This window comes from Lactuca serriola, chromosome 3, assembly GCF_051521515.1.
Source record: "Lactuca serriola cultivar US96UC23 chromosome 3, Lser_US96UC23_V15, whole genome shotgun sequence".
Classification (NCBI taxonomy): Eukaryota; Viridiplantae; Streptophyta; class Magnoliopsida; order Asterales; family Asteraceae; genus Lactuca; species Lactuca serriola.
Genome location: NC_136410.1, coordinates 139,569,910 through 139,583,461, shown reverse-complemented (window position 1 = coordinate 139,583,461; position 13,552 = coordinate 139,569,910). Strand labels below are relative to the sequence as shown.

General features: G+C 36.4%; 1 protein-coding gene across 1 annotated transcript; it reads right to left on the bottom strand.

Annotated features, from left to right (window-relative positions):
• Positions 1-1,563: 1,563 nt before the first annotated feature.
• LOC145093192 (putative LRR receptor-like serine/threonine-protein kinase At4g37250) lies at positions 1,564-5,211 on the bottom strand. Its single transcript, XM_079031261.1, has 2 exons — positions 3,466-5,211; positions 1,564-2,366 (listed from the first exon to the last, which is right to left on the bottom strand). Exons 1-2 carry the CDS (start codon positions 5,105-5,107, stop codon positions 1,684-1,686), a joined length of 2,325 nt encoding a protein of 774 aa, XP_078887387.1. The 5' UTR covers positions 5,108-5,211; the 3' UTR covers positions 1,564-1,683.
• Positions 5,212-13,552: the final 8,341 nt, after the last annotated feature.

Sequence of the window (13,552 nt, the reverse complement as noted above, 5' to 3'; positions counted from 1 at the left end):
GCCAAATTCCTTATTAATGATATTGATGTAATTCATATTTGCTTTCTATGGTTGTATTGATGCTTAATGGTAACACCTAATGCTTTAAATGTAAATGTTTTGTGGGACTGGGTTTTTATTAAATGCATGTTAATTCCGAAAAAAGATTTTACAGTCATAGCATTTTAAAATTTGAAAAATATCAGGGTATTACAATATGCAGTTGAGGCGAGATTCCTCAAGCAGTGTCATGGGACGACACACATAATGATACGAATGCATGGGCGATCGGTGATGTATAATCCCTACAATTTTTTGTATTTCTCACCTAGTTTGTTGATCAAGTACGTTACCAAGTTCTTGTTGGGAACATGTTCATCAATGTTTGCGAGTAGGTTGTAAATTACTTTAATGCATTTACAATATCGGTAATGGAAATATTGCCATTCTGAATGGTGTGTAAGTCATTGTCAAGTTTCATTGATCACACATCTTCATTGTCTAAAATAAATCCTCGAGACTCTTCCAAACATCTCTTGTGTTAAGACTATTCTTCAATATGTTCTGAAGTAGGGTTTTATTGATAACTTCAAAGCTTCCACAATGGGTCGAGTTTTATCATTTGTTGATCAGGATTGCTACAATCGGCGCCACTAAGGTGATCTAGCCCATCGAAACTCAACTGATGTGTTTCGAAAAGCTCATGCAACACCTCACAGTTGGGCTTGTTTAAATTTAGCGCAAGTGGACGTATGCTTTGTTATTCGTTATTCTAAAAGGTTTTTTTTGGAAGTTTATTTTTTCGTCATGATGGTCACGACAACTAGGGTTTCTTCGTATGAGGGGGACACGGGCTTATATTGGAGACATACATAGGATCGATGACAGAAGAGAGAATAAAAAACAAATTAAAACTCTGATATCATATAATCGGACATATTTTCTTATAATTAAATTGATTCTCATTTGTCAAAATAAATAAGATGTATCAATAGATATGGATTTACAATTACCGCTATGCTAAATGATACATGTACACTAAGGGCGTGTTCGGCAAAAATTAGCTGGTAGCTTGTAGTATTTTGTTAAACGCTACATGAATCAACATTTGGATTTGAAGCGTTTTGTTTAAACTAATGCTAGAAGCTTGTAGTGTCGAACCAGACTTTCTGTTCAAAATGGAACGTTTTGTCAAACACTAGAAACTAGAGGCTCTCAAACACTTTCAAACCTTCCGTACCGAACACGTTCTAATATTAATTTCAACAAGACGGACAAGATATAAAACGATACCTTTTTATTGTGAGGCAAATTGTCCGTTTTCTGAATATCTTTAGAAATAAATTCCCTAAGTATTATTAAAAAAACTATATTTAAAAAATAACAACCACATCATTTTGCACTAAATAATTTAGAGGTTGTGATGATGTACCGCTAGTTTGGGGCGTCGATCTAGAGGGCCTATTGTAGACCCAAATCCCGAATCCTCTTTGCAATATTGAGTTTAAGTTTTAGCAATCACAGTGTTCTAGACTTCTAGTTCTAATTTCATGTTCTTATGACAACGAACTAGCGATTAATAAGTTATAATTTGAAGATAAACATTATATTAAAAAAAAACATATAATTATTATTTTCCCAACCATAAATACATATCTATTTCTACAATTTTCCCATTTCCTAATAATATAATTTCCCATTTTCCTAATAATATGAAAAAGAAGCCAAAGGGAACTTGTCAAGAGCATGGACCACCTCTTTCATATGTGGTCTCTTTTGTGGGACAGGTGATATACAACCATAAGCCACTCTTAGTAGTGCCAACAAGGCATCCTCTTTACCCTCCAAGTCAGTACGAATCGCCACATCAACCATCCGCAACACCTTTTTCTTCTCTTCAACTGTCAGCGTGGAGCTCCACGTCATGCTAGCCGGACCAAACTCATCTGATATAATAACCTTCCCAGTCAAAAGTTCAAGCAACACCACACCATACGAGTACACATCCCACTTTGGACTAGGCTTTAGGCTTCTTAGAGACTCTGGGGCATAATATGGTGAAATGCACCCCATGGAACTTGGGCTAGGGCTCGGGTTTGACCCCATCACGATATCTGGGAAACTTTCTCGAGAGGTATTTGACCTTTTGCTACCAAAGTTTCGAGTTGATCCACCTACTTTGTAACTTTGATCGCCTGCTAGCAGTCTTTCAAGCCCGAAATCTCCTATCTTGGGCTCCATATCGGATTCTAGTAAAATGTTACTTGGTTTGAGATTTCCGTGGACTTGTTTCTTATCATGGATGTACAATAGTCCACGAGCCGTGCCCTTTGCTATCTTGAGCCTCACTTCCCATGGTAGCGGAGAAGGGGAAGAACCAACTTTCTCTACAAAAAGAACAAGACAATAAAACATGTCAATGAACATTCGATTTTTTTTTGTTGAAAATAACACTATTTGATTTGAATTATTTATTTACTTGTGTAACATCTAATATATTCTTCAATTAAAGAATCCTATGGACTCAACACTAGTGATGAAACGAGTAAGTGAAGGAGACGTGTTAAAATTTAAATAAATTGAATAAGTTTACTGGTTTTATAAATTTGGGCCCCCAGTAATTTGTATAATTGACAACTCCAAAACCTTTTTTGCTATCATACGCCACAGGACAAAATTTAAGTGATACGTAAGAGTTGACTTGGGGTACATTAATAAAACAAAGGGTTCAGTTACAACTACTCCACTATCGGTCCCCCGCCAACAGCTCAGTTTAGCGATAGTTATGTTGGAAAGCTAGATTGCGCATGTGCTTACTGATTTTAGATTGGTAGGTAATTAAAGGAAATATATAATAATGGATCTCATTCTAATTCAAAATGATTACACTGATAAGAATCTATGTTCTCTATTATTTTTCCTAAAATATTCTTAAATAAATTCCAATCTTGTAAAAAAATGTAATTACATATTCTATATTCAGAAACAAGATGGCATGTTTTAATCAATTTCTAAGAAAACATACTAATTTAATTATCTTTTATTCACAACTTAAATACGTATAACTCAAATACTTAATTATAACGAAAATAAGTCGAAATATATGTGTATTATAAAATAGTCTAAAACTCATTTATAAGTTCCTCAAGTATCTACAACTTCACATTATTTTATTTAACAATATCAAATAGTGGTTATTAAAAGTACTTTTCAATACAATGTACTATCAATTATTAATGAAATTTAAAATCAATAAAGAAAAAAAATGTTAAACTCACCATTTTTAATCATACTAAAAATGCACTTTCTAATGTTACTTTATAATCATTTTTCTCACCTTTAAATTATTTTTGACTGTTTACTTTGTAACTAAAGTTTATGGTACGTTTTATTAAAAGTCGTGACTCTATAGAAAACGCTAACATGCACATCTTGGGGATGCTAAAATGCGCATAACGAAAAAAAAATCAAAGAAAGATGACTCACTGTAACGTGCATTAGCCAAGCTGCCATGGGGAACGTAGTCGTAGATTACAAGCTTCTCATCCGCAGCCCAATAAAACCCACGGATCCGAACCAGATTCGGATGGACCAGCTTCGCTATAACCCGAACCTGGTTCTCAAAATCCTTAAACCGGTCTAACCCGTTTTCTCCGATCCGACGAACCGCTAACATAGTTCCATCTTCCAAAACCGCCTTGTAGATTATACTCGAACCGGTTGTGCCAAGAATATATGCAGAAGCTTTCAACAATGTCTCAAGCTCTAGCTCCTTTTCACCACCATCAACAGTCACTAATCCCCTCTTTTCGACATCTTTAGTTACCGGATTGTCGAGTTTAATGGTTTCCGGTGGCCTACTTTCGGTGTCGGAGTTTTCCGAGCTTGAGTTTTGGCTTGATTCTTCTTCTCCTTCTTCTTCATCTTCTCCTCCGGTGTTTCTTCTCTTCATTAAACATGCCCATGAACGTAGCCATTTGTGTTCTTCTTCTGATGACCCCCAATCGTATTCCCTGTTTGAAGCTTTAGCTTCGTCTTGATGGCGATTTGATGGAGCCCCTCGTCGTTTTTTCACTATGTAGATGAAAACCAGAGCTAAAACTGCGACAATGGCGATGTCTCCGACGACGATTCCGATGATTGTGCTGGTTTTGAATCGGCTTTTTGAATTTGAAGAGTTGTGTGAAGGAGTTGAGGGGAACGATTGAGGGATTCCGGCGATAGCTGGAGTGAATGTTGTGGAGTTGGGTCCGGTGGTCGACGAAGAGGAGGATTCGCAGAGGTTTTTTAATGGCTTCCCGCAAAGCTCTGGGTTTCCGGCGAATGATTCTTCGTCTTGGTTGACGAGAATGTCGGATTCGGGGATTGCTCCTTTGAGATTATTGAATGACAAATCAATTGTCGCGGTTATTGGAACTTTGATCGCGAATTCCGGCGGTATCTCGCCGGAGAGATTGTTGTGTGAAATGTTAAAGTAAACAAGATCACCACTACCGAACTTTTCCGGTAACGAACCGGTGATGGAGTTTTTTGACAGATCCAAAACTTCAACAGACTCAAACCCAGAAGGAAGTTCACCGGAAAACTGATTACCAGTCAAAGAAACCACCGTTAAGTTTGAAAGCGCTGCAAGATTCTGCGGCAGCTTTCCCGTCAACGAGTTACCAGACATGTTAAGATACCTTAAGCTCCGCCACCCTCCGACGAACTCAAACTCGCCGGACATCAAGTTATTGGAAAGATCAAGAGTCTCGAGTTCAGGTGCATTGTACAAAGACAAAGGAATAGACCCACTGATTGAATTATTCGATAAATTCACTTCCCGAAGGTGTAGAATCGAACCCAGATTGGCGGGAATGGTGGCGGTGAGTCCCGAACTGGGAAGCGATACTCCGGTGACACATGTGTTCTCGCAGACGACGCCATGCCATGAACATGGAGTGGCGTCGGTGTAGCTCCAGGTGTCTAGAACACCTAAAGGATCGTTTAAAACAGAGTATTTGAAAGAAAGTAAACGAATGCCATCAGTTGTAAGTGCAGAAGATTGATGAAGAATGAGAAGAAGAAGAAATGGAAGGGTTTTGAAGGATGAATGAGGGTTGATCATGATCATGATCATGGAGGTCATGATGTTTCAGAGGAGGAATCGCACATTTCCTGTAGGAGAAAGAGAGGGAGATGAGAAAGAGATATATGACACCTATAATAAGTCCGAGCAGAATACCATGTGATGATGAGTTAAGTAAATAATTGTACGATGGAAATGAGGAGGAAATTAATGTAAAAATAAAGGAAAAAAATATGCTATGTGATAATGTGATTACACCTTTTTGGCAATTGTACAAAGATTTTTAAACCTAAAATTATATTAAATTGAAAGAAATTATGGATCGTACTTACTATTTATTTTGTATCAATGACAAGATAATTATAGTTGATAGTATGAAAATAATTTTGTTTTTTCTCTTAAATTTTAAAGGAAATTTCAAATTTGGTATGTGTCTTTGTGTTTGTTAAAGTTGAGGTTCAAGCCTAGGAACAAATTTTATACAAAATATCCCCGTCACAAATGCCATGTCATTAGTGTTTCTAAGGTGGAGTGCCACTTGGAAATATGACTTGTCAAATAGATTAAAAAAATGATTAAATTGTAAAAATTAGTTGAATTTTTAGGTTTTTCTATTAAAAAATATATATATTCGTAAATTTTTCCAAATTAATAAGATTTTTTTGAAAAATTTTCTTTTTTTCTATTAATTTTTATTAAATAACGAATTTACCATCTATATTTATATAAAAAATAATTCGCATATGTTTTTTCATCAGCAACAATAACACATCATTCCTCTCGCATGTTACTAATCTCCCACCATCCGAGTCTCTATCTCGTTTACATGTTCTTAAATAAATAAATCGATTGTTAAAACATCAATTAAGCTTCTAATTTTTTTCCTAAAATCGTCCCAGCTAAACTATTTTCAAGCAACACCATGATTCTTAATCACACACCATGATTTGTTCTCTTAAACAACACAACTTCTTCCTTCTTTCCCTTCAAAAGTCAAAACCCACTTACCAATTAACCTATTTCTCTATTTAAAGCCTCAAAGACACTTTCTTTTTGTTTCCCTTAGAGCTACTGAAAATGGGATCGAAGTTGCCATTACTTTGGGAGGAGAAGAAAGATTTTGATTCATTGGTTTCGGAGGAGGAGTTTCTTGGAAACAAAGCTCCAATGATCGATGCAATGGCCCAAATAGGTTTTTAGGACTTGGGATAGTTGAATTAGGGTTTATTTTTCAACTTTAATTCTATGCAACTTTAATATGTGGATTACATGCTCTTTTAGGCTTTAACACTTATTTCATTTCAAAGCTTTTAAAAACATGCTTCAATTACAATTTTAAATACAATAAACCATCAAAGAACAATGAGAGATTGGGTGAGGCCTGCTTAGTAATAATGTAGCGTCCTATTTCGAATCATTTCCCATTTTGGGGTAGTGATCAGGGATTGGGTATTAGCAGGCATAGGACCCTTGAAGAATTGAGTTTGGACTCATTTGAAGGTGGATGATGTATTTTGAATGATTTGAGTATTCAGTTTGTGTTTTGGAGTCAAAGGGTATTTCGATAATTTGTTAGCTCGGGCTTCTATGGAAAATGGATGTTTATTCGGGATTTAGTAAGGCATGTATGAGTTGATGGAAGTGTAGAGCTTCTCGTTACCTTTTTATGGATATAAGGATCTTCGGAATTGGAATTATAGCGAATAAGTTATGGTATTCGGAATATGTTAGGGTTTGTGGGGAACCCCTAGTACGTGGGGCGTACCTAGGGAGTACGCGAGGCACACTCATGTGAAGGGCATTACGCTGCACGTAATGTTGAGTACACTTAGCGTATTGCGAGGGTCAGATCAGGTTTGTGCGACCTCGTACGATGGGGCGTACGAAGGAAAAATGAAAACCCTAATTTTTGGAGTTGTACCCTATATAATCTCATTAAGTCTTTAGGGTTGGCCTCTTTACCAGCCTCCAAGTCCCCAAAACCCTAGAAATCGTCTCTAAGCCTCTATGGTTGTGATTTTGAGCTCAAGGTGTGCATTTTGGTGTTTTTAGGTCATTTCTAAGAAGATGGAGTCTAATGCAAGGTTGTGAATAAAGGATGAGCGTATGGATTTGGATTATACACTTCATTCCCAGCTTGTTTGAGGTAAAAAGCTTTGATCTTGCTCATTGTTAGCTTAGATCTAGTTTGCATGAGTTTTGGTTCATTTTGATCCCAAGAATGAGATCTAGTGGTTTGGTACCACTCCAGGAGCTATGAGTTGCCACTCTTGGTGTTTCTGAGGTTCTAAATGCTTAAAATTGTCTCCTTTAGGGTTTGGAATCCCCCATGCTTGAGATGGTGTCCATTTTGTGAAAGTATAATGCTTTATTTTGATGTTGGGTTCTTTTGGGGCATGTAAAGTCATCAAGTCAATGACTTTATGGTTCTAGATGTTCTTTAAGAAGTAGTTATGTAGTTTGGACTCCTGGTCTTGAGCATTAAGTGCTTAAAGGAGTTTTGGCTTAATGGATGAGTACGTTAGGCGTACAAGTCTGTACGTGCAACATACAAGACAAATTGCATGTACGCTTTACGTATAGCTGAGTACGCCCCGCGTACTCAGTCGGGAGGATTTTGGCTTTTAGGCTTCATGTTGGACTTCCTTTTTGGGCTTAGGTGTTTGACTTCTTAATGGGCCATCTGAGTACATATGTCTCAGACTAGGAATTTTGGTTGGGATTTAGGGTAAGGCCCATGTAAGGGGGTTTGGGCCAAATTTGGAAAATTAGGCCATATTTGGGCCTCGGCTGGTTATTTGGGCTTTTTGGCGTTTTAAGTTATGAGTTTGGGCCATGGTTTTGGACTAAGCTTGGTTAGGGGTAAAATGGTCTTTTTTCACCGAGTATGGATTTATGATTATGGTTTAGGACCCAAATGTTGATTAAGTGTTGTTTTGATTTTTGATACTTCGGGGTTCAGTCAGCTAGCAGCCAGAGATTTATCCGCAAGATTCAGCAGTGTGAGGTGAGTTTCCTCACTATGTTTAGTGGGTCAAAGACACTAATATCGACCCATGGTTTGCTATATAGAGTGCTAGATGTATGCTTGACTCTAGCATGTGTATGTGTTTGTATGCTTACTGGGCGGGGCCTGATGGTTATTCTATATGCTAGTATCATGTTATGCATATATGATTTGTATGTGGGCGGGGCCCGATGATTGTGCAGTATGCTACTATCTTTGTGATTTTTGCATGTGTTTGAATGTTATATGATTATATGGTTATATGTTTAGTGGGTAGGGATTGTTATGCGAGTGTGGGCGGGGCCCGTATCTCAGTGAGCGGGGCCCATTATGCGAGTGTGGGCAAGGTCCGTATCTCAGTGGGCGATTCCCGTTATGTGATAAGTCATGTATGGCATGAGGTATCTTGGGGAACTCACTAAGCTTTGTGCTTATAGTTTTCAGTTTATGTTTCAGGTGCTTTGGTTTTCAAATGGAAGAGCTCGGGATGGTTGCAAGGCACACACCACATGTTTCCGGATTCTGTGATTTACGTTGATTTGAGGAAGTTTTGGTAAATATCGATTACCTTGGTTTTAAGGAAATGATATGTATTAATGATTTATCAATTTAAAAACAAAAAATTTTATGTCATTATTTTTGGGACGTTACAAATAAAGTGGTGTGAAATGTAATGTAGGAGCCACTTAGTAATAGACAACTAAATAAATAATAGACAAAATTGAAATTTTGGTCTTGTGCTTTGTCAAAAATTGTAACTTTAGTCCAAAATGTTTTAAAGTTGCATCATTGGCCCGAAACGTTTTATTTGTTGTGACTTTGGTCCAATTTGTATTGAACTATTTTAAAATGGCGAGTTTACCCTTATTAATTTCTTTTCTATTCCTTTTGTATTTTTCTTATTTTTCTGATTTAAAATTATAAAAATGCAATCTCATCCCTAATAACCTTATCCACTCACATGCTTCTAGTAATACACAAACACCATCTCTATCTATCTATCTATCTATCTCTCTCTCTCTCTCTCTCTCTCTCTCTCTCTCTCTCTCTCTTCAACGATGCTAGACCACCACCAGAATACCACTGTTGCTGGACTACCACCTGTTGCCAGAACCCTTACATTATCCAACGTCAACATCGTCGGAGAAGAAAAAAGAGAAAGGAACAGCCGACACTGTTAGATTAAGTGTTTATGCTAATAACTAAATTAGTATAATGTTGAATTATTAGCAAAGTCTTTTTGGGTTGCCCTCAAACCTAGTAATTGACTGAAATGCTTTTTGGAGAGAGAGACTGATTTATTAATTTATTATATGATTAAGAGATTAATTAGAAATAAAAAATGATTTTATTAATATATTATGAGAATAATATATTAATTATAAATATTATTGTTTAATTAAAAATTAGTCAGAAATTAACTGGAAATAATTTTGGGATTAATTGGATTAATTAAAAGTGGAATGACTAAATGTGACAATGTTGAAAAGTTGAACATTGACCAATTCTATAACCTCCCATATAGGTTATGGTCTCTAGAGGGTTTTGTTGAAACATGAAGTGACGCTCGACAGCTAAGAAGTGTATTGATAAAACCGAAGACATGTTTTGTTGTTGTGGTAGAAGATGTTACGAAGACTTGAAGATCTCACTAAAGACCTGATACCGGAGTAGAGAAGAATGACCCAAAGAGTAGACTATTTTCTCTTTTGTAATCATATATGACAGAAAAGTATTGTTCACCTTTTCAGACATTGAGTAGTCGTTGAGTCATATCATTGAAAGCATGGAAATCAGAGACGCCTTATTTTGGAGTATTTTATTATTTATCTTGTAAATTGTTCAACTATTTATAGATGATCATGTCAATTGATTTAAGCACCCACTTCTTTAAGACTTTCATTGTATTACTCTCTATTGAAAACAAGTCTCTATTATCTTCATCTATTTCTTATGTTATTCATCACTAACTAACTCGTGTTTGGATATAAACCGTGTTACGATTCAACTAAGTATTTATTCTTGCCTATATTTACCGATTAATCTTGTTGTTATATCCGTCCTTGTTATTCCACATATTTTTTATTGTTAAGCTTATCAAAAGATCCATTGAGATTAACTTATATTTCTACAAAATCATCTTAAAGTTCTTCTCTCCATAATTGGTATCAGAGCCATAGTGGTTGCGTTTTAAATTTCTTTAAAGACATAACCCATTTTCTAAAGAAAAACTCTGATTTAAAAGGCTTTCTATACCACTTAGTTCATTTTTCAAGGAAATATGGCACAAGCTTACTCTTTAAATATATCTAACAGTGTTGGAGGTTCTAATCGAGATCCAACACTTGTTGCAAGAAAATATCATCACTGGTCTCAACGTATGGAAAGATGTTTAAAAAGACTTGGTAAAGAAGTTTGGAGATCTGTAGAGAAAGAACCACATACACATGTCCTTACTCCCATTGGCGTCGATGACGATCAAGTCAGACTTGGAGAAGATCAAGTTGTCATGGCCAGACCTACCAACGATGACATTGAGAAGATGGAGAAAGACGAAATTGCTTCTATGAAATCTATTATGGAGTTCCCCCTGATAGTTTCGATCGTATTATTAACTTTAAATGAATAAAAGAAATACAGGATGTTCTTAAAAATCTTTATGAAGTTACAAAGCAAGCTCAAGACAAAAATCTAACCATTACACTGAACGAGTTCAACAACTTTAAAGCTCTTCTTGGTGAAAGTCTTGATGATTCCTTCAAAATGATCAACCTCATCGCCACCAAACTCTCAAATGCAGGTATCACCCGAAGCAATCATGAAACAAATATTCAATTCTTGATTGGCTTAGGATAGTAGTGGACAATGGTGAAGATGATAGTTCAATGTGACAACAAAATCAAAACTCTATCATTGTACAAGCTCTATGGTGAGCTACGAGCTCAAGAATCTACAATGATGAAAGATTTCAAAGAACTAGGTGGACCACTCGCTTTAGTCGCCTGCTCACTACAGCCCACCAACCGATCTCCTCAGTATGATCATACTAGAGAGTCATCATATAAAACCTCATATGACAACACACTATATTAATATGAACCAGAGATGCAACCTGTTGACGAAGAAGATTTTCAACACGTATTAGCCCTTGTTAGTCAATAGTTCAACAACCTCCCTCCACCCAACTACCGAAAAAATCAACAGTTCACAAGACCTCCTTTCAACCGAAACTACAATCCTCAAAACAACTCCTTTCAACCTTATCATCAGTACTCTAGATATCCTAAAAACCCACCATATCAACCTCAGTCTCAAAATACACCACTGATGATCACAAACTCCACTGAAGCATCCAAAGAAGAAAAATATGCAGATACCACAACTAGTACCGAAGAAAAAATAAGGAGTTCTCATATGCCACAAGTGTCACAAGGAAAATCACTTCGCAAGAGACTGTCAAGCAAACATTGTGAAAGACAAAGCAATATATCTTAGAATGGCTCAAGAAGCTGAAGACAGAGAAAAGATTGAGAAAGATTTTGTAGCACAAGTAAGAAGAGACCACCAAGTATGGTCTTTGAGAGATGAAGATGAGGACAATGAAAACAAAAGGAAACGAGGAAAATTGTGTCTGGTTGCAAAGAAAAAGGAGAACACTACATAGTTAAATAAAAACTAATGCTTCATGGCAAAGGAAGGGACTATCAGGATCGTTGAACAAGTAAAATTTATGATTTAGTCAAACAATTATAACATGCATGAATGTAAACCACATCTAGAACAACTTACTTAAACATGTGCTGACGTCCTTTCAGATTATAACAAAGCCTTAGATGAAAAGAACATATCAACCCAAGAGCTTTATCACTTAAAAGGAAGACGAGAAGACAAAAAGCTTAAGGTCACCATGTTAGAAGCCGATATGAAACTAGAAAAAGATGTTAGGTTGCTTAGTGAAACTTAGTTAGATGTTTCTTTCAATCAACAAGATTTAGCTCAAACTGAAATTGTACGTTTAAACGAATTAATAGAAAATCTCTTTAATGAAAGTGAAGCAATTGAAAACTTGGTTAATAATGAGTATGTATGCAATACTTATAATTGGGGATGGTCAAATGGGTAAATACCAAAGAGAAATCTCCACCTCGGTTTGATACTGAACATCCCTACGTCCTACCTGACAGGACTTTTCAATTCTCAATCAATGACAAAACCCATCCCGAAGACATTCATTGTCATTTTGGAAAACTTCATGTCCTGAGCAACAACTGTTTCATTGAAGAAATTATCGCAGAAACATCGGGACTCTTTAATAATGTTCAATCCAAACCAAATTGCTTCCAACCCATTTGCACTCTTCGGTTACGATCTGACATCACCTCACCTTACCAGCCACAAATGGATCCATCAAGTTTATCTCAAAACCAAGAATTTGTAGGTGGTGTTCCTAGCTATTATTCATGATTCCAAATGCCACAACAATTCCAATTCCAATCCTCACCCCCGTACAACATCCCAAAACCAAACGCAAAACCAATTCCGATTTCAATCCCATCTGCCCCTTTCAAACCCTCAACTAAACATCTTCCATATTCTGAACCCAAAGAACAACTTAAAAAAAAAAGGAAGGTCGTTCCGAGAAGATGGAGTTAGAAAGAAAAGATGGAGTTAGCAAAGGCATGGTTCGACATATACGAAGATAACGACACAGAAAAGGGCCAATCTTGTAAGGGAATGGGTTGAGATCCAGATTACCGAACATCCGACCAACGTAAGTTGAAATGGAATCTTGTAAATGAACTCATGACGCATTGGAACAAAATTTATAGAAACTCTGAAAAGCATAACGCTAGCGGAGAAAGTGAGGCGAGTTTGTTGAAAAAGACGCACACAAAATTCCAAGATGACATGCTAAATCCTTTTAAGTTCATTCATGGGTGGGAAGTTGTCAAAAAAAATTATTAGGTGCAAGGAACTTGCAACACATGAAGACATTGCTAATCCGCCATCTTAATATTCGAGTTCACAACAAATGTCATTGGATAGTCACATAGGCATTGATCTTAATGATGATAGTGAAGACATGGAAGAAATGCACTCACCCCTCGTCCCATGGGAAAGGACAAACCAACAGTTCGAGTATAAGGAAAAGGAAAAGCGACATCTTCAAATTCGTCGATCAAAACCGAGCGATCAACTATATCGGAGGAAATGATGGCACAAATGACACAGTTGAATACAACTTTGAAGAAGCATATGGTTGAAACCGCCCAACTCACAATATTTGTTGTTAATGCAAGACGTGAGGCACCTCGACCCCGAAGATCAAGAGGTAGATAAATTGGTCAAGGTGTCGATTCGAGAAAAATATAATCTAAAACATAAATGAAATTTCAATGTTATGTTTTTTTCTAGGTTTTTAATGTAGTTTTTTACTTCATGTTCTTTTTTTAGGTTTTTAATGTTATTTTTAATTTAATGTTATTTTTTAGGATTTC

Excerpts from the sequence above, each read along its gene's own strand:
- LOC145093192 (XM_079031261.1), bottom strand. The coding sequence starts at position 5,107 with ATGACCTCCATGATCATGATCATGATCAACCCTCATTCATCCTTCAAA. Across the intron at positions 2,367-3,465 it reads CTTGGCTAATGCACGTTACA|AGAAAGTTGGTTCTTCCCCT; the intron begins GTGAGTCATCTT and ends TTCTTTTTGTAG.